At 37.5% G+C, this 23,344-nt stretch overlaps 1 protein-coding gene across 11 annotated transcripts in view; it reads right to left on the bottom strand.

The window, feature by feature from the left end:
- The window catches only part of LOC135202396 (latrophilin Cirl-like), a 528,379-nt gene that overhangs the window by 18,150 nt on the left and 486,885 nt on the right, over positions 1-23,344 (bottom strand). For 8 of the 11 annotated variants that reach the window (XM_064231779.1, XM_064231782.1, XM_064231787.1 and 5 more), the window contains 5 exons: positions 10,163-10,388; positions 9,430-9,595; positions 8,480-8,694; positions 1,933-2,036; positions 1,196-1,243 (listed from right to left, as the gene is read on the bottom strand). In XM_064231779.1, coding sequence (XP_064087849.1) covers positions 1,196-1,243; positions 1,933-2,036; positions 8,480-8,694; positions 9,430-9,595; positions 10,163-10,388 — 759 coding nt within the window. The remainder of the gene's footprint in view (positions 1-1,195; positions 1,244-1,932; positions 2,037-8,479; positions 8,695-9,429; positions 9,596-10,162; positions 10,389-23,344) is intronic. The other 3 variants (XM_064231781.1, XM_064231783.1, XM_064231785.1) reach the window with 2 other exon arrangements.

Raw genomic sequence — 23,344 nt, 5'->3', positions numbered from 1 at the left:
TATAGAAAATGGTGTATATGATGCAGTACAGGTGAGATAATTTTAAAAACAGAGACAATAGGAAATTTACTGAATGTTTATATTTTTGTATTCACCCCTAAGAGGCTAAATACTAAACATGGCACAAAGCAGAGCTTCTGCCTTGTTTAGTACCAACCCCTTGGGCGTGAAGGTGAAAACATGAACGAAAAATGGCAAATTACCATTTATCTCAGTAAATTTCTCAAACTACCTTAAATGTTCTATATTATATACCATTTTCTACATTGTTTAGTCAATATTACATTAATAAACGATGTCTTCGTGCAGCTATCTCATTTGCATTTTACCTTACCAGTGTTGTGCTGAAAGATAGAGGAATATATGAACCAATGATCTAAATTATACATACAATGCCAATGCCTGCTAGGGAAAGTTGACATATTTTTGAAGAGGTGCAAATATACTGCCAAAAAAGTACGTACAGATACACTGCCAAAAAAGTACGTACAGTATCTTCATTGGTGTTTCCTGTATGATCGATTAATATTTTGCCCCGTGAACTTTTTTCTTTTTAACTCTTAAATCCAACAAAATCAATGATATTGTATATACCCAACATGCACTACATGCATAGCAAGTCACACACTTCATGCAAGTTATAAAGAATACATCCCCATACGAGCTATTAATTGTCGTCAATCAACCCCCACCGCTACTACCTCTCCACACAAACAGGTCCTTTGCTCAAACTTAAAAAAAAAAAAAAAAAGTGTAGGTAAAACGAACAACAGTGCTAGAGACAGTTGTCTTAAATTCAATTATACTTTGCACATATTCACAGTTTGAAAATATTACAAATTTTAAGAGTAATTTGTTTGTTCTTTTCCAAGATACAAACCTACCCTTTCATAAGTGGGGTTTCTCTCTCAGCACACTTCGGCTGTCACATATTCGAAAAACAAAATCCTATAGCGTATGCCTACAGTTTCGGGTCAATGACAACTGAAGAGCGATGAATACCATTTATAAAAGCGTAGGTTTATATTCGAGTCTGAACAAACAAGAAACCATATTTACAACTGAACCCTCAAAAGCGAATGCACGTGTAATGCAAAGAAGCAAGGAAGAAAAATTACCCCATTCCCCAACCCCCTTTAAAATATCACACACACGCACACAAAAATACTGCAAGTAAGAGTATCCATCTCCTTACACATGTTTCTGGAATTTGTCATGGAGAGCATTTTCTTCGTTCCCACTACTTTTCCATCATCAGCATCATCATCAACAATACCACCATAAGCACAATTAACAACAACAGCAGTGACAGATGCAGCAGCCATTTTTGACGTCATGAGGGTAGATCAACCAAGACCAGGGTGTCACATGGCGATTTTTATTTAATGGAATAACAACACCTTGTTAGTGGAAGTTTAAACCAGAGCCAGTTAACATATCCTGTTAGTTTTAGTTACTACAAAATAAAATGGTTAAGTTTAGGACAAGGAAAATGAGTAACTGAAGCTACAGGGATAGGAGTAGCAAACTACAAAATTGGAAACTCTACGTAAAAGAATGAGTGAGAAGTGATTTCAGCACTGAAATCCAACTACCACATTGAATGAGATGCTACAAAACTTTCATATAAAACTTTATGCTCTGTGCAGAGGAAGTTTAATTTGATCCAGTTCAGAAAAATAAAAGAGAACAATGAAAAAAAAAAAAAATAATGGACACCTCAATTCCCCAAAGGGAAAAGACTAACTACATTTACTTTCACTCTCTGGCTCTACATAACATCACATTTATTTAAAGAAAATGAAATAACAGACTTGTCTGAACAAAGAGCATACCCACACAAAACAATGGAAGCAATTCTTACTCAAAACAAGTTTCTAAGGTTCAGATTTAGAATCCTTAAAATTTACAAATAATCATAAAATCTCTTACTTGACAGAAGCCAGTTTGGTATGTTCCTTGTTCTTTAGAGATGCGGAGATGTTGGCAGTCCTGCACATGATGAACATGGCCATACCCAGGAAAATACAGTTGGCCTGTAACGGATAAATCTGCATGAGAAATAATTAAAAAAATAAATAGAATAAAAATAAAAAGTTGTTGTGCCATGTACATTAACATATATATCTTCTTTCCCACCGTTGTCACTACATTAAGGATTAAGTTGCCTGATGCGCCTTCTCCACTGCCTTCTGTCAAAGGCATCATCAGGCATGGTACATTGTTTGGCAAAGGGGGTTTTACAACAGCATGCCCTTGCTGTCAACCACAGTTATAGGTGGTGGGCCTAACCTTTTACTAAAAAGTATGACTACAAGGCAGCAGTTTTTACAGTTATAGGAAGTGGGCCTAAACTTATACTAAAAAGTACAACTGCAAGGCAGTTAAAATACTAAAAAGTACGACTGCAAAGCAGCAGTTTCCGCCTAACCTTTTACTAAAAAGTAAGACTAAAAGGTAGCAGTTTCCACAGTTATAGGAAGTGGTATTTACCTTTTACTAAAAATACTAAAATGTACGACTGCAAAGCAGCAGTTTCCACAATTATAGGAGGTGGGCCTAACCTTTTACTAAAAATACTGAGGATAACTGCAGGGCAGCAGTTTCCGCAGTTATAGGCCCTATAGGACTTGGGCCTAACCTTTTACTAAAAAGTATGACTGCAAGGCCGCAGTTTCCAGAGTTTTAGGTGGTGAGCCTAACCTTTTACTAAAAAGGACGACTGCAAGGCAGCAGTTTCAATAGTTATAGGAGGTGGGCCTAGCCTTTTACTAAAAAGTATGACTGCAAGGCAGCAGATTCCACAGTTATAGGAGGTGGGCCTAACCTTTTAGTAAAAATACTGAAAGGGACAACTGCAGGGCAGCAGTTTCCAGAGTTATAGGAGGTGGGCCTAACCTTTTACTGAAAAGTACAACTGCAAGGCAGCAGTTTCTACAGTTATAGGCGGTGGGCCTAACCTTTTACTAAAATGTACGACTGCAGGACAGCAGTTTCCACAGTAATAGGAGGTGGGCCTAATCTTTTATTAAAAGTACGACTGCAAGGCAGCACTTTCCAGTTATACGTGGTGGGCCTAACCTTTTATTAAAAATACTAAAAAGTACGACTGCAAGGCAGCAATTTCCACAGTTATACAAGGTGGGCCTAACCTTTTACCAAAATGTATGACTGCAAGGCAGCAGTTTCCACAGTTATAGGAAGTGGGACTAACCTTTTACTAAAAATACAAAAAAGTACAACTGCAGGGCAGAAGTTTCCACAGTTATAGGAAGTGGGCCTTACGTATTACTAAAAAGTATGACTGCAAGGCAGCAGTTTTCACAGTTACAGGAGATGGGCCTAGCCTTTTACTTGAAAGTATGACTGAAAGGCAGCAATTTCCACAGCAATAGGAAGTGGGCGTTGCCTTTTACTTAAAAGTATGACTGCAAGGCAGCAGTTTCCACTTCTAAAGGTAGTGGGCTTAGCCTTTTATTAAAAAGTACGACAGCAAGACAGCAGTTTTCAAAGTTATAGAAGGTGGGCATAGCCTTTTACTTGAAAATATGACTGCAAGGCAGCAGTTTCCACACTTATAGGTGGTGGGCCTAACATTTCTGCAACGCCGCAGTTCCTACAGTTATAGGAGGTGTGCCTAGCCTTTTACTAAAAAGTACAACTGCAAGGCAGCAGTTTTCACAGCTGTAGGAAGTGGTCCTAGCCTTTCACTAAAAAGTATGACTGCAAGGCAGCAGCTTCCACAGTTATAGGAAGTGGGTGTAGCTATTTACTAAAAAGTACAACTGTAAGGCAGCAGTTTCCACAGTTATAGGAGGTGGGCGTAGTCTTACTAAACAGCACTACTGCAAGGCAGCAGGTTCCACAGTTATAGGAAGTGGGCCTAGCCTTTTACTAAAAAGTACACCTAAAAGGCAGCAGTTTCCACAGTTATAGGAAGTGGGCCTAACCTTTTACTAAAAAGTACGACTAAAAGGCAGCAGTTTCCACAGTTGTAGGAGTTGGGCCTGGCCTTTTACTAAGAAGTATGACTGGAAGGCAGCAGTTTCTACAGCTACAGGAAGTGGGCCTAGCCTTTTACTAAAAAGTACAACAGTAAGGCAGCAGTTTCCACAGTTAAGGGAGGGAGGCGTAGTCTTTTACTAAACAGCAAGACTACAAGGCAGCAGTTTCCACAGTTATAAGTGGTGAGCCTAACATTTTACTAAAAATACTGAAACATGTGAATGCAAGGCAGCAGTTTCCACAGTTATTTGCGTGGGCCTTGCCTTTTACTAAAAAGCATGATTGCAACGAAGCAGTTTCCACAGTTAATGGAGGTGGGGCCAGCCTTTTACTAAAAACTGTGGTGGTGGACCTAGCCTTTTACTAAAAAGAACGACTGCAAGGCAGCAGTTTCCACACCTACAGGTGGTGGGCCTAACATTTTATTAAATATACTAAAAAGTACAACTGCAAGGCAGCAGTTTCCACAGTTACAGAAGGTGGGCGCCTAGCCTTTTACTAAAGAGTATGATTACAAGGCAGCAGTTTCCACATTACATGAGGTGGGTCTCACATTTTACTAAAAAGTATGACTATAAGGCAGCAGTTTCTACAGTTATAGGAGGTGGGCCTTAACTTTTGCAGCAGTTTCCAGTTATACGAGGTGGGCTTAGCCTTTTGCTAAAAAAGTATGACTACAAGAAAACATTTTCCACAGTTATAGCTGACTGCAAGGCAGCAGTTTCTACAGTTACAGGAGGTGGGCCTAGCCTTTTACTAGGAAGGACAACTACAAAACAGCAGTTTCCATAGTTATGGGAGGTGGGCCTACCCTTTTATATAAATGGACAACTGCAAATCAGCAGTTTCTGCAGTTATGGGAGGTGGGCCTAGCCTTTTACTAAAAAGTACAACTGCAAGGCAGCAGTTTCCACGGTTATACGAGGTGGGCCTGGACTTTTACTAAAAATACAACTGCAAGGCAGCATTTTCCATAGTTCTAGGAGGGGGCCTTTCCTTTTACTAAAAAGTACAACTGCAAGGAAGCAGTTTCCAAAGCTATAGGCAACTTCAAGGCAGCAGTTTCTACAGTTATAGGAGGTGGGCCTAGCCTTTTACTAGGAAGGACAACTGCAAAACAGCAGTTTCCAAAGTTATAGGAGGTGGGCCTACCCTTTTACTAAAATGGACAACTGCAAGTCAGCAGTTTCTACAGTTATAGGAGGTGGGCCTAGCCTTTTACTAAAAAGTACAACTGCAAGGCAGTAGTTTCCATGGTTGTAAGAGGGGGGTCTTTCCTTTTACTAAAAAGTATGACTGCAAGGAAGCAGTTTCCACAGCTATAGGTGACTGCAAGGCAGTAGCTTCTACATTTAAAGGTGGGTCTAGCCTTTTATTAAAAAGTGCAACTGCCAGGCAGCACCTGTCCTTTTAGTTGCCTTTTACAACAGGCAGCAAGGTGGTTATAAGCAGGTCTAGACTGTGGTTATAAGTAAGGTGGTTGCATCTGGAGAGAAGAAAATTGGCTAGACAGCATGCTCGTTGTAATTTAATTGAAATTTAATTAACAACACATTTGTTAGATAATTGTAATTGTAATTCTTTATTTCTATTTAATATTAATTTTAGTTGTAATCTGATAATAAGAGGTAATTATAATTGTAACTGTAATTGACATAAAGCATAACGTAATTACTTCAAGCCTGAGATGAAAGTCTGTCTGCTAAACGGAAGAAGACACGATAGTACTATAAATATGACGTCACCCGTGGGAATATTTTTTGGAAAGCAATGTAAATGTACAAACTTCCTTATGAATTTCTGATTTATGTGGCACAAGACACCATAACGTAGCCATGTTAAAAGGTCAAAATGTTTAAAATGACCGCTTTACGCTTCGACTACTGAAAGACAACGAGCATGATATAAATGGGGAGGAGCTTGGTGACGTCACGCCAAGCTAGCCAATCAGGACAAAGAAGTTGTTTTCAATTACGGTTTATTTATATTTCTTAATCATCGTCAGTATCAGTATTAGGAGTGCAAAAAAAAATAAATAAGATTTCCTTAAAGCTTACTGAACTGTTTTTATAATAGCGAAACTTAAAAAAACAAACTTGTAAAAATCATATTTTGATTTGCGTTACCACAGCGGTGACAGCGCTCTATTGGGATGACGCTACCTCTTTCTCTAGATACCTTGGGTGGTTAGGTAGTATTCTTGCACTTCTACCACAGAATCGTGTACACTAACATATATGGTACTAATTCTAACCATGCATGCATAAAATTAACAATCAAATATAAACAGAAGGGTAACATCGTATCACGTAGTAATTTACGTACAAAATACACGTTGAAATGTTCTTAACAAAGGAGGGAGAGAAGAATGATGTCCATGTGGAAGGAAAACATCTCTCCAGCTCGAGGGACGAATACGCACCTTTTATGGCGTAGTAAAATGACATTGTTCTTCAACTTCACCTTGTTCTGATATACAAACATGCGCACACGTACGCACAATACTCGCTTGCGCGCGCGCGCCACACACCCTCAGTCAATGCTATCAACAGACGACGACAAAATAACAAACGGTCCTTTTAGATCTGCGATCCCCTGAGAGCGGTGGTCAAATGTTACTCCATTATTTTAGTCACACGTGAACAAGCGCTGAAGGGGAAACGCTTCATTCAAGTTTTTCTTTTGAAAGAGTTTAAATGCAAGGCCATCGGAAAGGTTAACTAAACACCCTTTCAGTAGCCTGAGTGTGACGGAGAGAAAAAAGTTTCGGGGGAAGGCAAATGTCTTTCTAAAAACAAGGAATGATAAAAGAAAGGACATCTTTTCACAGACTGGCAGTAACCGGCAATGATGACACTTTCGCTGCGTGAACTTATCTCTAATTTCGTGAAATCCTCTCACTATAGCACCCAAACGCTTACATGGATGTGACAAACAATGCCAAAAAGACAATTTTGTTTATCAAACTGGCTTTTCACTAACCTGAAAGTTTAAATGAAAACTATAATAAAGTTGAGCATCTGCTACGGGAAATAGGTTAAGAATATGCCTAAAAATCTACGTGACTAAGAAATATCAAAACAATAATGATGGACTCTCAAGATAAATCATATCCATATTATAACGACAAAAATCCTCTGAAAACACCAAAATAAAGAACATGACGAATCATTCTTGTAACTACAGATGAAGACTTTTAAGACTAAACTTACTTCGCAGAGAACGTATTTCGTTCACACGCACAAACACAGAGAAAGGTTATGACACAGCTTAGAAGAGGAGGCCTGGCAGAGAATGGGACAGCCTTCATTAGCATATCCATTATAGAAAAAGAAAAACAGAGAGAGGCTTGAAATGTGAGCCTGCCGTTGGGTTGATGATGGCATCTCTCAGCACGGACTGGCAATGAGGTAGCGAGGGCCCCCGGGGGAAAATTGGGTGGAAATCTGACGTAGGAAGGAATGAAATGGAGGAGGATAATTTTGCTCTTGTAAAAGGTGGGTAAGAAATAAAAAGGGGGTAGGGGGGTGAGAAGGAAAGGTAAACCTTAAAATTAGCGTCTGTGGAAGTAATGCTATGGATTAGCTATGAAACATTTAGTGACCGGTATGAACGCAAATAATCAAACAGGCCGCGGAGGAAGTATGCAGTATTCTGCAAACTGACAGTTCTCATTATCATCATCTTGTTCGTATTTTTTTAATGTCAGTGACGCACGAATATTCAACTTCTGCTTTCGAGTTCGAACTCTGTAAGAAATGAAGACCATTTCGCTTTAAAAATTAAGTTTTAATCCTTTACAAAATTAGTAGATCGAAATACTTTATTTCCGCATGTGACAGTCGACATCGCATCAGACAAATCGAAACTACTGATGTCCTCCACATCAGCGTTTTGGAAGAGTCTAGGAACTTCACTCATTCATCCACTCCCACAAGTGATCCAAGTCCCGACATTTCTCTCGACTATCATCTTGGGGGTAGATGAAATGTCCGTCTGTTATTGCAACCATAAAATACTGATTAATCGCGGATGTAAAAAAAATGGAATCATAGAGATGGGCAGTAATTTGAACACTAAGACGTCCACAAAATGATTATCTTTTTCTTCCCTAATTTTTCAGTCCTTCATTTTCTTTAGATGCAATGGGATACTTTGAGTTCTATGCGATCAGGTTTTCCTACTTGACATAATTATATAGATATATATATATATATATATATATATATATATATATATATATATATATATATATAAAATAAACTTTATATTAACTTTATATTCTATAAAACACTACTCATACTTTTATAATTAACAGTTAATTCTATAATAGCACTGATCATAAAACAAAATTGGAAATCGCAAACCTCACATATAGTTAAATTCCATAAAACCACAATTCGCCAAACCGACTGATTGTTAAATAAACTGAATTTCCGACTCCCGAAAGAAGACGAAAGAGACGGCGACTCACAATGATGATGGCGATGACGGGTCCCACGAATGCGAAGATGAAGTAGTTATCAGTCTTCAGCCAGCAGGCGTCCTTGGTGCCGTATCCGAAGGGGTCCACGACAGCGCTCACGGCCACCACTATGGCGGGGAAGCCGTAGGACGCGGCGTAATACCAACGGGCGCGAGGTTTCTCAGATTCGAAGACTTCGACCAACATCACGTATAACTGGAATCCTAGGAGAAAACACACAAACATATACTAGTACGTTATTATTTACACCTGAAAGCATTTTCCTTTGATATGAAGTTATTATCTACTCCTGAAGGAATTTTTCCTTTTGCCCTGCACCCATTTTGCTTTTCATAAGTAAAATACTAATGACGAACAGGATGCAATCCTGAAAAAATAATTTCTGACATGAATAAATGAAGGGACCAGTAGGCAATCACCTGTGGGGTGCACTGGCGGAATATGTGATTACACTTCTAAAGAAAGAATCCAAGTAATTTTCGTCGATTCAAGTCACGCATTGATAAAATACATCAAGTTATTATAACAGATACGAAAAAGATTTCTCTACTTCTGCAGCGAAATACGAACCAAAAATTCTTAGCTCGGACACAAAAATGATAATTTTCTGTAATCAATTTCTATTTTTTTCTTCGGTTTAAGATCCGCTGCCATAAAGTATATCACAAGAAAATGTCTTTACTTTGATGGCGAAATACGAACTGAAACTCTTAGGATCTTAAACATGAAATATAAACCGCATATCCAAAGAAATAAATATAACTTGGGGCAAATTAAAACCTCGTCTGTTAAGCGAAATACGAACCTAAAGTCCTGGGATGTAAACACGAAATCTGTAGAGCCCATATCCCAAGTAATAAACACAACTTCGGGGCAAGTTTAAAAGTTTCAAGTTTTCACGAAGAATAACAAAGAATCTCGAGGAGTTCCTTCCTTACCTTCCATGAACATCCAGCAGAAAGCAGCCAGCAGGAAGAAATGGAGGAGACCAGCCACCACGCCGCACACTTCTGGTTTGTCGGTCTGATTGACTCCCGCCAAAAACACAGTTTCCGCCACAAGTAAACACACGCACAGGTTCTTGTGGATGGTTGTTCTATCACTCTGGAAGTAAGGAGCGGAAATCTGAGAGAAGAGGATCATATAAACACGAAATCTTTTTCTTTTTATGTTTGAACTGGGAGCTACATCAGTTCAAGTGGCAACACAGTCTTCGCGGTAAATGTTCTTTCAAAAATCGTTAAAGCACCACTGAGCTCTGGCAAAAAGTAAACTTATTTCACTGAGAACTAAGTGACAATTCAATCTATGAAATATATATTTTCTACCATACAGCTCCGGCAAAAATTTAACTTTTATGAAAAGTTTAAATTTGGGCCTAATCAGTTTAAGTGACAACTCGTTTACACAGGAAGTACTCTTTAAACCGTGAATAAGTTTAGACTTAATTCAGCTCAGTGACAACTCGCCTTTTTACAGCAACTGCCATGCTGCTAAGGCAGAAATTGAACCTGTCTCGTACAGAACAGAAGACCAATAAGGAGAAGAGCTCCCCCTGTCGACCGCCCCATAAACAAAACCAAATCCCCGGGAGACAAGAAAAAATAAAACGGCCTTTTGTGTCCCGGGGATGTCACCACCGTCACTTCTAGACCACCTGAATCAACTCACTTTGAGCCCCCTGAAGGCGTGGAAGACAATAGTGGCTAGCAGAAGACAGACGATGGAGATGATGCAGCCGACGTACGTGATGATGGAGAGGGCCAGCTGGTGGGGGTAGGGTACCGGCGTGGCGTGCACGTCCATCAGCACGGCGAAGTTCGTCAAGTGCTCGCATTCGCACACCGTGTGCGAAGTGTTGTAGCGCAGGACGCGGCAGCCTTCCTCCGACCACGAGCTGGAAAGAAGATGAAGACAATTATGGAATGGAATGGAATAACAAAATTGAAGCCAATGCTGAGCTCATCCAGCGCTGAAAGGAAATGTGAGAGAAAAGGTTTGAAAGGCGTAACAGGATGAAAACCTCGCAGTTGCACTACGAAATCATTGGTAATGGAAGGTTGAGGAAAATAATAATGCTGCAGTGCACGGACGGTGTGGGGTGCACTGACGTCTTCCGCGTAGGTGTGAGAAAGGATCAAACGCTCCCTGTAGCAGCAGTCGTGAAAGAGCTACTGACAGGTGAAACAACGCGATACTGTAAAGGGAAAAAAATTGAAAAAAAGAATAACATCTATATAAAAAAACTCGCTTGACTAGTATAAAAGCAAAGTCTACAAGGAACCATTTTCTCTGGTGACAATCGACGTTGGGACTATGCATAACTTGCTTCAAATATGCTCCGTAAAATACTGAATTCTAACACCAATGTTTCGTAAAAAAAAAAAATAAAAACTGAACACCAAAGTTTTCCCAAAGGGTTCCACCGCAAAATGTAAAACTTAGCCGACATCATTAACTGGCTTTATCAGGGGAGTTTCTGAAGAAAACTCAACATGGGGGTTGGGGAGAAGGGGGTGGCAGAGAGGGGAACCATTCAAAATTAACCCACTAAATTACGTCGGTAAAAAAATTGATCAACAAAAAACCGGAGAAGTTTTACATTAAAACATTATCAAGAATATCAGTTTAATCCATCACAATATTTATATTTGCTGTCATAGATAGATGTAATGCTATAATGGCATAGTAGTTAATGAATGATTACAATGGTTTTCTCTTTGAGAAAATATGACAATTATGAAATTCCACAAGGGCATTGAAGACAAGAAGGGATAAATCATGCATATTTTTTAATTTCTTTTTAATCCACAGTATTTCTATTTAAATACACACTGATAAAGGAAGGAACCTCACGAACGAACAAACAAAAACTATTCCTTCGCCATCCCCTGGCGCCTTAGGACTCCACCGTACACAAAATCATATCGCACTTGAAAAATGTTTTTCCCTCGCCAAGAATCGTAATGGTTTGCAGTCTCTCGTCTACCTCACAGAGAGAGGCATAAAAAAGTATATCAGTCACACCTGCCTCTAACGAGACGGAACCGAAAGTTGGTGACAGAATATTGGATGATCTGGGAATAATTTTGGGAGAATAATTTCGTGAGAGGAGGAAGTTCATAGTCGTAAGACGTTTTTCTTGTTGGAATATGGAACCGAGAAACTTCGGTGCGCAAGACGCAACATTGGGCTTTCGTGAGTTTTTCTCTCCTTTCTTTATATCTTCAGCTGAAAATACTTATGGAAGACCCACTTATTACTATTATTATTATCATTACTATTATCATTCAGAAGATGAACCCTATTCATGTGGAACAACCCCATCAAAGGGGCCTTTGCTTTTAAATTCAAGCTTCCAAAGAATATCAGGTGTTCCTTTGAGATAAATAACAGGAGGTAAAGGGGAATACAGAAAGAAGAGATCGGTTTTTAGAAAATAAAAGAAAAAAAAAGACTTATAAGTAAATTATTAAAATACAAGGAGAGTTGTCAAGAGGGCTTCAAAGGGAAACCAGCCTACATAGAAAGAAAAGTCAGAGAATATGGTGATAAATATTAAATAAAAATGAAGGAATAAAAAATAATACCGATACACCCGAAACTTAGGAGACGTCAGCCGAAAGCAGGTACGAATTAGCTCCTCGCTTGAATATCCGGAGATCAGCAGATTCCACGACTGAACTATATACGCAAACTATCCCACTTTTGAGTTGTGAAAGGATAAAACTCCTTGCTTCCCTTTACAAATAAAGCTTTTTAAATTGACTAATGAACAATTTGTACACCCTTCTTCATGTTCGTAAGTTCTTTCATTAATGCAACTACAAATATGCATTTTTTATTACATAACTAACAATAATCATAATCAAATTTCCAACCGTTACATAACAACAAAACGTCACTGCTATACCAGACCGTCGACATAACCTATCCTAGTCAAAAAAAAAAAAAAAAAAAAAAAAAAAAAAACTTCCTTAATAATATTACTAAGTTAAGCAATACTCTGATTAATAATACTCTACGTGCAAAAGTAAGGGTCATTTTTCAAATGTTTAAAATTCTCTATCATTTGGATAAAAGGTCCCCGCCGGCTTGAGAACACAGGACTTCAGTTACTAAAGCTGTAATGGATGTTCACAAGAAGGCATCTGTTTAAAATTCCTAAGGAAATAAAGTACGGTCTAAAATGACTAAGAGAGAGATGAATGATTTAAAGTCGTCGTAATGTGTTTGGAATTACAACGGTGGCCATGCATACTTCAAAGTACTGAAGTACAACTCGTTTCAGAGCCGTAAGCACAGCAATAAAAAGCTTCTCTGAAAAACGCTTTCACAACCATTCAAACCATACCTGACTTTAAACTTTTGTTATATACACTTCTAGTGGGCTGCTGCATATTCTCCGTCAAGCGCTGTCTTTTACAAGAAAAACAATAACGAAAATGTGTGTATATATATAATATATATATATATATAATATATATATATATATATATATATATATATATATATATACATATATGTTATCTATTGTGTGTGTGTGTATTTTACGTACACACACGATACATTTACATACACACACACACACATTTATATACATACATGCATATATATATATATATATATATATATATATATATATATATATATATATATATATATATATATATATATATAAATTAGGTCAATGAAAAGGTCACCCATTGAAGAAGCTTGCAAAACATCACAGCAGTAACACTTCGTAAATTGCATGTAAACACATGACTAACAAAGAAGGTATGTCTGTTAAGGAGTTAAAATGAATCCCATTTCATATACGAGCCCCAAAAATGAAACAATCAAACTCATGGAAGGGGACACAGCAGCGAACCCCAGTAATTTTCTTCAAATACGTATACTATATATGAATAAAAAAAAATTAGTGCACCTCAGAAATTACCTTAGAAAATAACAAAAATGAATTTAGAACGAGATGGGTGTCATGACGGAAACGATGATAGTAACGAGGCGCAGAAGGAAATGAAATCAGGATATATGTACATCGAGCGTTTCTGTGAAGATGAAAGAGTGACACATTCATACTGGGAAATAAATCATGAAATCGCCATTTTTAACAAAAATAGGGCAAAGACTGAGATGGAATTATCCACATTTCTTGAAACAGTCACGAGGAATTATTCACATTCCATGAAAAAGCCACAAAGAATGATCTACACTCCTTGAAAAAGCCACGAACAATTATCCACAGTCCTGAAAAAGCCACGAGAAATTATCCACATTCCTTGAGAAAGCCACGAGGAATCATCCACATTTTCTGAAAAACAACCATCACGGCAAAGAGACAAAGGTCTGAAACCCACCCAGGTCCTGAGCTAAAGTTCAGCCTCGAGGATCTTTAAAAAATCTGATACTTCCACAGAAGAGTGTCCTGAAATCAGCATCCTGAAACGTCCGAGTCTCGACGCGTCCTGGGGACCCATTCAATGATGCAGACCTCTGATGAGAATAATAACTTGGCAGCGAAGAGAAAACAACAAATCAAACCGGTCATGACAGAAAGTCCATTATGAGCGAGGGGACGGAATTAATAAACAATAACGCTCTGGTGGGGAACATTTACAAGACTTACACACACACATTGAGAGAGAGAGAGAGAGAGAGAGAGAGAGAGAGACGAGAGAGAGAGAGAGAGAGAGAGAGAGAGAGAGATGCACTGATTTAGCTTTCGGAAACAAAATACGAGACTGATTTCCGTCTTTGGTAAATTTCGCATACACTATATAGCATTATCTTCAGTATATACACACACACACACATATATATATATATAAATATATAATATATATACATATATAATGATATATATAGATATGTTAATATATATATATAAGTTATATATATAATCAACCTATCTATATTATATATATATACACACATACCCACAACAGATGCACTAGTTTAGCCTTCGGAAATAAAATACAAGACTGATTTCCGTCTTCGCAACATTTCGTAGACAGCATTACCGAGAGAGAGAGAGAGAGAGAGAGAGAGAGAGAGAGAGAGAGAGAGAGAGAGTAGGGGGGGGGGGGGGGAGGCCCACAACCCCTATAACTACATTCCCCCTTCTCTATTCCACGGTGCAATAAAAGGCGTTTACTATATACCACCTGATGCGAAACGTGACAAGTTAACCTCGTTTACAAGTTTTTAAAAGCCGAAAAAGAGGGGAACAAATGATGCGATGAGAGAGAGAGAGAGAGAGAGAGAGAGAGAGAGAGAGAGAGAGAGAGAGAGAGAGAGAGAGAGAGAGAGGGGAACTGGATTGAATGAGGGGAGAAAAGTAGAGTTGGCAACACGTACAAAGAACAGAAGGAATTTGAAACACAGAACCGGGAACGGAGGGGAGAAAAAAAAAATTGCTGAATAAACTAGGAAGTATAAAAAGATACAAGAGAGAAAAGACAATGGGAATAAAACGCCGAGATATGCATCTTTAACAGCCAGCGCACTCAAAATGACAGCCTACAAAAGTGAGAACATTTTCAGAGTCGAATTTCTTAAATAGGTTCTGGGCCACATTCTAGCGATCAGTTATAGAAGTTATATTTAAGCGACCACTGCTGAATAATATAATATATATATATATATATATATATATATATATATATATAATATTATATACACACACATATATATTTATATATAATAACATATATAGATATATATATTATATAAATATCTTATGGATATAATATATATATATATATAATAATACTCTATATATATATATATATTATTTTATATACAACCTAGGTGCGGGCAGGTGACGACCAGGGAATACATCAAATCAGGCGTTGACTTAAGGAAACAGGCCAATCTACATAGTTCTTTATTCCAACGTTTCATAATAAAATTTATTACATCTTCTGGAAATCTGTCAATTAATTAAAATAATAAAATTATAAAACAATCTTAAATTTACTAAAAATTAAAAAATCGTAAAAAGACTAAAATTTACTAAAATATAAAATTACATAAAAATTATTATTTAAAAGCTGAGACAGCCGACCAACCTTAAGTTAAGAGAAAGGAAGACTGAATGACAGGGGACAACAAAACAGGAGATAAGTTAACTAAGGTACATTTGGATGGAGGTGGTTTGGGTATTCAATTGGGGAACCAGCTGCTTAATGAGTAACGACTCTAAAATGGGTAGTTCTTGGGGGTTTGGTGTTTGCCCTATGATGCAAAAATCATCTCTTTCGATTTGTGCTTTGCAGATTTTTGCATGGTTCCTGATATTTGAATGTTCAGCGTTGGAGAGCCTACTTCTTGTTCGGAAACTTATTCCACGATGAAAATCGATTCTCACCCTCAGTAACCTCTTCGTAGATCCCACATAAGTCCCAGAGTTACACTTTGGGCAAGTATATTTATACACTACATTTGAGGTCAAGAAGGGACTCAATCGATCTTTATGTTCAAAGAAAGACCCAATTGTTAAGGGATTTTTTGATATTATTTGAATACTGACTGCGCCATAATGTTTTTATAATTTTAAGCTCAATTCATTGTCAACTCTTATACATAGGGCACTTTTTATTACATCAAACTGGCATTCCTTCAATCAGGAAATAAATTACCTATTGGAATATTTTAAAAATAATTGCTACCCTCAAAAGCTATTTTATAAGAGGCTTCGAAGTTTTCTTAATAAGCAGTTTTTAAACAATACTAAAACATTTATCACGGTACCAAAGTTAGTCATTTATGCAAAATTTCCATTTTCCTTCAGAAAAAGGTTTAGCTAGATTATGGAAAAACATTATGGTGCAATCAGTATTTTAAACTAATACCAAAAAATCCCTTAACAATCGGGTCTTTCTTTAAATATAAAGATCGATTGAGTCCCTTCTTGACCTCAAATGTCTTTAAATCTCTCCAAAAGTCCTTCCAGAACCAATATTTAATACCTTCAACACTTTAAAGAACCAATAGATAATACCTTCGGCTATTTCCACGACCGACATTTAATGTCTTCAACTTTTTTCTTAACCAATATTTAAAAGCTATCAGCTCTTTCCAGAACCATCTAATGCCTTCAACTATTTACGGAAACAATATTTAATGCCTTCAACTCTTTCCAGAACCAAATTCTAATGCAATAAACTCTTTCCGGAACCAATCTCTCAAGAAGCATTCAGCTATTTTCAGAACCGATATTTAATGCTTTCAACTCTTTTAAGAACCAATATCTAATGCCTTTAGCTCTTTCCAGAACCAAAATTTAATGCATTCAACTCTTTCCAGAACCAAAATCTAATGCATTCAACTCTTTCCAGAACTGATATCTAATACCTTCATCTCTTTCCAGAAACAATATTTAAAGCCTTTAACTCTTTCCAGAAACATCTAATGCCTTCAACTCTTTCTAGAACCAATATTAATGCCTTAAGCTCTTTCCACATCTGATATCTAATGCCTTTATCTCTTTCCACTACTGAAGTCTAAGGCCTTCGTCTCTTTCCACAACCGATTTCTAATGCCTTCAACTCTTTTCAGAAACGACATCTAATGCCTTCAGCTCTTTCCATAACTGATATCTAATGCCTTCAGCTCTTTCCACAACCGATATCTAATGCCTTGAAGTCTTTCCAGAAACAATATCTAATGCTTTCAGCTCTTTCCACAACTGGTATCTAATACCTTTAACTCTTTTCACTACTTATATTTAATGCCTTCAGCTCTTTCCACAACCGATATCTAATACCTTCAGATCTTTCCAGAAACAATATCTGATGCCTTCAGCTCTTTCCACAACCGAATCTAATGGCTTCAGCTCTTTCCACAACCGATATCTAATGCCTTCAGTTCTTCCCAGAACCAATACCTAAGGCCTTCCGCTCTTTCCACAACTGTTATCTAATACCTTCAGATCTTTCCAGAAATAATATCAAATGCCTTCAGCTCTTTCCACAACCGAATTTAATACCTTCAGGTCTTAACAGAAACGATATCTAACACCTTCAGCTCTTTCCACAACCGATATCTAATGCCTTCAATTCTTCCCAGAACCAATATCTAAGGCCTTCCGTTCTTTCCACAACTGTTATCTAATACCTTCAGATCTTTCCAGATATAATATCAAATGCCTTCAGCTCTTTCCATAACCGATATCTAATGCCTTCGGTCTTTCCAGAACCGATATCTAACGCCTTCAGCTCTTTCCGGAACCGATATCTAATGCCTTCATCTATTTCCAGACCCAATATCGTAACCTGTATTCAATTCGCTTCTTCTTTCACAATCCACTTCATAAGAGTTGTCCTGTCATCGTCATCATCCTCCTCCCCCTCCTCTTCCCAGCCATTCTTAACAGATGACGACAGGTCTCCCAGCAACAAATTAAAAGAATTATTTAATTAAAGCTACAAATACGGCCACTAGAAACTTTTTTTCTTTATTGCATTTCCCCATGGCGCTAAATTGGAGAGCGATTAATTTCCACCTGAAAGAATTCTCGCCTTCACTCGGCGACGAGTGAAGGGGGCGTGAGGCAGGCAATAAGCTGTGTATCATCATCATTACCAGCATCATTATCATCGTCATCAACATGATCATTATCATCATCACCACACAAGTCTTGAGACCAGTAGAGAAGGATCGGATGGCACATGCGAGTATATCAATTAATTAGTCTTATTCTCTGAGGAGTTGTATATTAGGGGCTCTGACTCGATGAACGAGTATCAAAGGTCGCTTATTCCTTGGACAAAACGAGTGTGGCTATCATATTACGTTGCGTCTCCCTTCACCTACGAAAATTATACTGTATTAGAGGGTCCCTATTCGGCCAAGAAAATACTACTAGTAAGAGACGGATTTCGCGAATATGCGACTTGGCAGCACAACAGTGTCAGCAAAAATAAGTCGCTTGGATTTACCAGCAAAATCAGTAATTCGAAAATGCTTAAAATGAATAACCTCGAATCCACAAGTCCTAAATACGCTCCGGGAATTTTATAGCTGTTGACTGGAGACTATATGACGAGAACTCGAGACTTTTAGAAAGTTATATTTATTCGTATCTATTCGTAAACCACTTATTTTTGGAACCAAAACTTCGCAACGAGAAGACACGTATTGAACACGAATGGCAACGCAATCTATTCACGGCCTAAATAACATATAGCCCTAAGTATTACCAGATAATACGCTTGAATTCTCATCCGCCTCTATCTGTACTGGAACTCTTGAATTCTCATCCGTCTTTATCTGTACTGGAACACTTGGATTCTCATCCGTCTTTATCTGCACTGGAACTCTTTAATTCTCATCCGTCTTTATCTGTACTGGAACTGTCATATGGGCATGGAATTTCTCTCTTCAGTTATCTATTGTGGCATTTTTTTTTAAATTCGTCATCTGTTTCATTTTGCTTTAATTAAAAAAAAATATATCAATGATTTCTATTTAGCGGAAGCCTGACCCTCAAGTTCATGGAATTGTGGCTAGCACAATTCATACAGCCTCATCCAATAATAATAATAATAATAATAATAATAATAATAATAATAATAATAATAATAATAATAATAATAATAATAATAATAAGAATGTTAAAAAGGATGGCAGAATTAAGCGAGTTGATTTTATTATATTGTTTTTCTATTTTCCTTACAATTCGCTTCTCAGGCTCAGCGATGTTTCTGAGTAACTGGCCAATATTCATATTGGGGAATTTTCAAAAAACTGTGAATGCCTGAATGAATTTCATTAGAACAGGATATCAGGTCCAGGTCAAGCAGGGGTCGTCGTCAGTGCCGGTATTATTCCGTAAGCGTAGTTCAGTTCGGGCCAGGGTTGTCTTTGGTTTAAGGGCTGGTATTGGTGCTGGTATAGCTGGTATAACGTGACGTTTCGACCTTCTCGTACCAGCCCTTAAACCAAAGACGACCCTGGCCCGAACTGAACTACGCTTACGGCATAATACCGGCACTGACGACGACCCCTGCTTGACCTGGACCTGATATCCTGTTCTAATAAAAGATTCCTTCAGCATTCACAGTTTTTTGAAAATTCCCAATATGAATATTGGCCAGTTACTCAGAAACATCGCTGAGCCTGAGAAGCGAATTGTAAGGAAAATAGAAAAACAATATATAAAATCAACTCGCGTAATTCTGCCATCCTTTTTAACAGTATTTTGCCTAAAAGAGGGTCTTTCTACCAAAATAATTTTTTTTTCTAATTAAATAAAATAATTAATAATAATAATAATAATAATAATAAATAATTAATAATAATAAATAATAATAAAATAATAATAATAAATGACTGAAATTGTTTAATGGTGATGATCTAATTAAAATACTCAGCATCAATATTTAACAAGTCAAACTCAAAATTCAGAATAGATAATGGAAAACCAAGGGTTAAGTTTTTCATAACTGATCATGTGCTTTAATGCTTAGTTCTCGTCCGCCATACCCATCCCTTTAAGCCCCCTTTGAACCACGGGGATTCTCTTTATGAATAGAAGCCATTCCTTATTCCTTTTTTTTTTAACCTATAATTCCTGTTTTGTTATACCAACAAACCCCTTCAATTTCATTAAATTTTACTCAAATGAATTTTCTGAGGCTTATTCTCTGTCTCTCTCTGTCTATCGCCCGAATGATCCCCCTTCGATTTCATTAAATTTTCTCTCCAAACTTCATTATTTATAAACTTTACTCCAGAATTTTCTCTCTCTCTCTCTCTCTCTCTCTCTCTCTCTCTCTCTCTCGTCTCTCTCTCTCTCTCTCTCTCTCTCTTTCTCTCTCCCTCTCTCTCACGCACAAACCCTTTCTATTTCATTGAATTTTCTCCAAAGTTCATTATTTATAAACTTTACTTAAAGGCCTTTTCAGAGTCGGTTTATTTTCTCTCTCTCTCTCTCTCTCTCTCTCTCTCTCTCTCTCTCTCTCTCTCTCTCTCCAGGGTGCCACTAGAAGGCTTTCCATGTGACGATAATTAAATGCTGTCACACGCCGCCTGGTTCATCTGCCGGGAGCGCCGAAGGTTCATCTCGCCTTCATTACATACACGAGAGTCGACTAAACGCCACGAGGACTTTAGCCCTCTCTCCAAACTCCGTTTGGTTCCGTTAACAGCTCGTTAATGCGTTAGAGAGAGAGAGAGAGAGAGAGAGAGAGAGAGAGAGGAGAGAGAGAGAGAGAGAGAATAAGCCGTAGAAAAGGTCTTTGAGTAAAATTTATAAATAATGAACTTTGAAGAAAATTTCATGAAATTGAGAGAGAGAGAGAGAGAGAGAGAGAGAGAGAGAGAGAGAGAGAGAGAGGATAAAAATGCTTTAAGGCAATTTAGGATGCGTTCAGTCCTGAGGTCCAGCGTTAAAATGTTTCGATAAAAATGGCTATATATGTTCAATACCGACATCATCAACTTTGAAAAGAATGTTTACGTTAAATGGGGTGGCAAATAGGATGCCAATTTTTAAGGCACGGCCTTCCGACCTGTGGATCGATCAGAAATGTTTTGGAAATGGGAAATATTTTGACGTTAGAAGTGTTTTGGAAATGAGAAATGTTTCGGGAATGAGAAATAATTTAGAAGTGAGAAGTCTTTTGGAAAAGAGTTGTTTTTTGGAAATAGAAATGTTTTTCAAGAATGAAATAATTTAGAAGTGAGAAGTCTTTTGGAAATGAGAAATGTTTCGGGAATGAGAAATAATTTAGAAGTGAGAAGTCTTTTGGAAATGAGAAATGTATCTGCAATGATAAATGTTTTGAAAATGAGAAATATTTTACAAGTGAGAAATGTTTTGGAAACGAGAAATGTTTTAGAAGCGAGAGACATTTTGGAAATGATACTTTTGAAATGGGAAGTGTTTCAGAAGAAAAACGTCTTAGAAATAAGAAGTGATTTGGAAATTAGAAATGTTTAGGAAATTAAAAATTTCTGAAATGATAAATGTTTGAAATTGAGAAATGTTTTAACTACTTCTTCCATTTCAAAGACCGCTAACCGCTCCATCGAAGTCTCATATAATGCTTATTACTCTGGTACGAATTACACTGAATATGAAGAGTTCAATAAGGAAGCAAATATTTACAAAGGATTATACTGTGCATGTCTTATAATAACAAGATGCAAACAGTTGATTAAACCTCACATGAATGAAAAATGGTTAAGCAGTTCAAGTGTGCAATATGCATCTTGGGAAAGATATGGTAACGCATAACTCACGCTAAAAATAACCAACTTTGCTGACCATGCATACATCCGCCCAGGGCACTGGTAGAAGAAACTGACATTGTTCAGCCACTGAGGGTATGGCTGCTGTACCCGAGTTTCTTTTGCAAGACTTTTCTGCGAGACAAGGAGATTATTAGCATTTATTTCAATTCCTCCGATCCATCGCGACCCCCCCCTACACTAATCACACACCCACCAGTAACCCATAACACAATATTCTTCTTCCCTCCTCTCATTTCTTTCTTCTCCCTGTCCTCTTTCTTCCTCTCCTTTCCTCTATCATCTCTTCTTCCTTCTCTCCTTTCCTTCTTCCTTCCTCTCCTTTCTTCTATCCCTCTTATCTTCCTTCTTTCCACGTCCTCCTATCCCAGGCATTCGGTCATTACCTGCATACGTTTAATGCAAAAAGCCACACGCCTTGCCCAGAACGGAATGGTTCATAATGGTCTAAATTCTCGGTACAAACGACAGAGAGAGAGAGAGAGAGAGAGAGAGAGAGAGAGAGAGAGAGAGAGAGAGAATCCCTGATTCTGGTTTATTAAGTCATGGCATACCCCTGGATGAAATTAGGGGAATACGGAACGGGTGAATATTAGAACACTATATAAAAGGTAGGAGGAGGAGGAGGAGGAGGAGGAGGAGAGGAGGAGGAGTTGTGTGTTCCGGGAACCGCTCAATCCAAACACATTAGCATACGAGTCTTTGATACATGAACGGGTTCATTTCCATACACAACGATTTCCAACCAATGGAAAAAAAAAATACCCCAGGTTTTGTGTCTTTTTTTTTTTTTTTTTTTTTTTTGATTTTATTTATTCTTTTTATTTTTCTTAATATTAATATCCCAAAACAAATAATTCAATATACAGGGTGGGCCAAAAGTAGCCTCACAGTTACTCCATGAACTGTTTCTCATTCAAAGTACTCTTCAATAGAAAATTAATACTGTGCCATTAATACATGCTACTTATTTTTATCCTTTTCATGTCACTCATTCTTAAATATGCCACTTATTCATGTCTGAAAAATGTTATGCGTTTAATAAATTATTTTTTATTCTGTTTTAACTGTGAGGCTACTTTTGGCCCACCCTATACATTTCTAGAGAATGTCACACGATAACAACTGTACAGACAACTAATTTACCTACTATTTACTTCAGCAAAGAGTCACATTTATAAATATGTGAAAACAGGTCGGCCAACAAAGTCATTCCAACAATACTATATCTACGGTTAAGTTGGATGAGAAACTTAAGATATCAAAAGTTATTTAATAGAATAGGTAAATAGGCTGACACACAGTAATATGTATTTATGTTTATAACTATGGTGATTCGGGATTTATCTATCACGTCACCACAGGTGTAGAAAAAAGGTACGCAGTGTATGTTCTGATCGGTTTTGACCTTGTTTCTAAGCCGTTGAACCCAAATGGGCTTTAGAAATAAAAGTCGAAACCGGTCAGGCCCTTAACCCAGTCTCCTGTTTTTTTTTTTTTTACCTATGGCAATGTGTGATTCATAGATATCACATGTTAATATGAATGCATATATATATATATATATATATATATATATATATATATATA

Source organism: Macrobrachium nipponense, chromosome 30 (genome assembly GCF_015104395.2).
Source record: "Macrobrachium nipponense isolate FS-2020 chromosome 30, ASM1510439v2, whole genome shotgun sequence".
Taxonomy (NCBI): domain Eukaryota; kingdom Metazoa; phylum Arthropoda; class Malacostraca; order Decapoda; family Palaemonidae; genus Macrobrachium; species Macrobrachium nipponense.
This window is presented reverse-complemented; position numbering and strand designations above follow the sequence as displayed.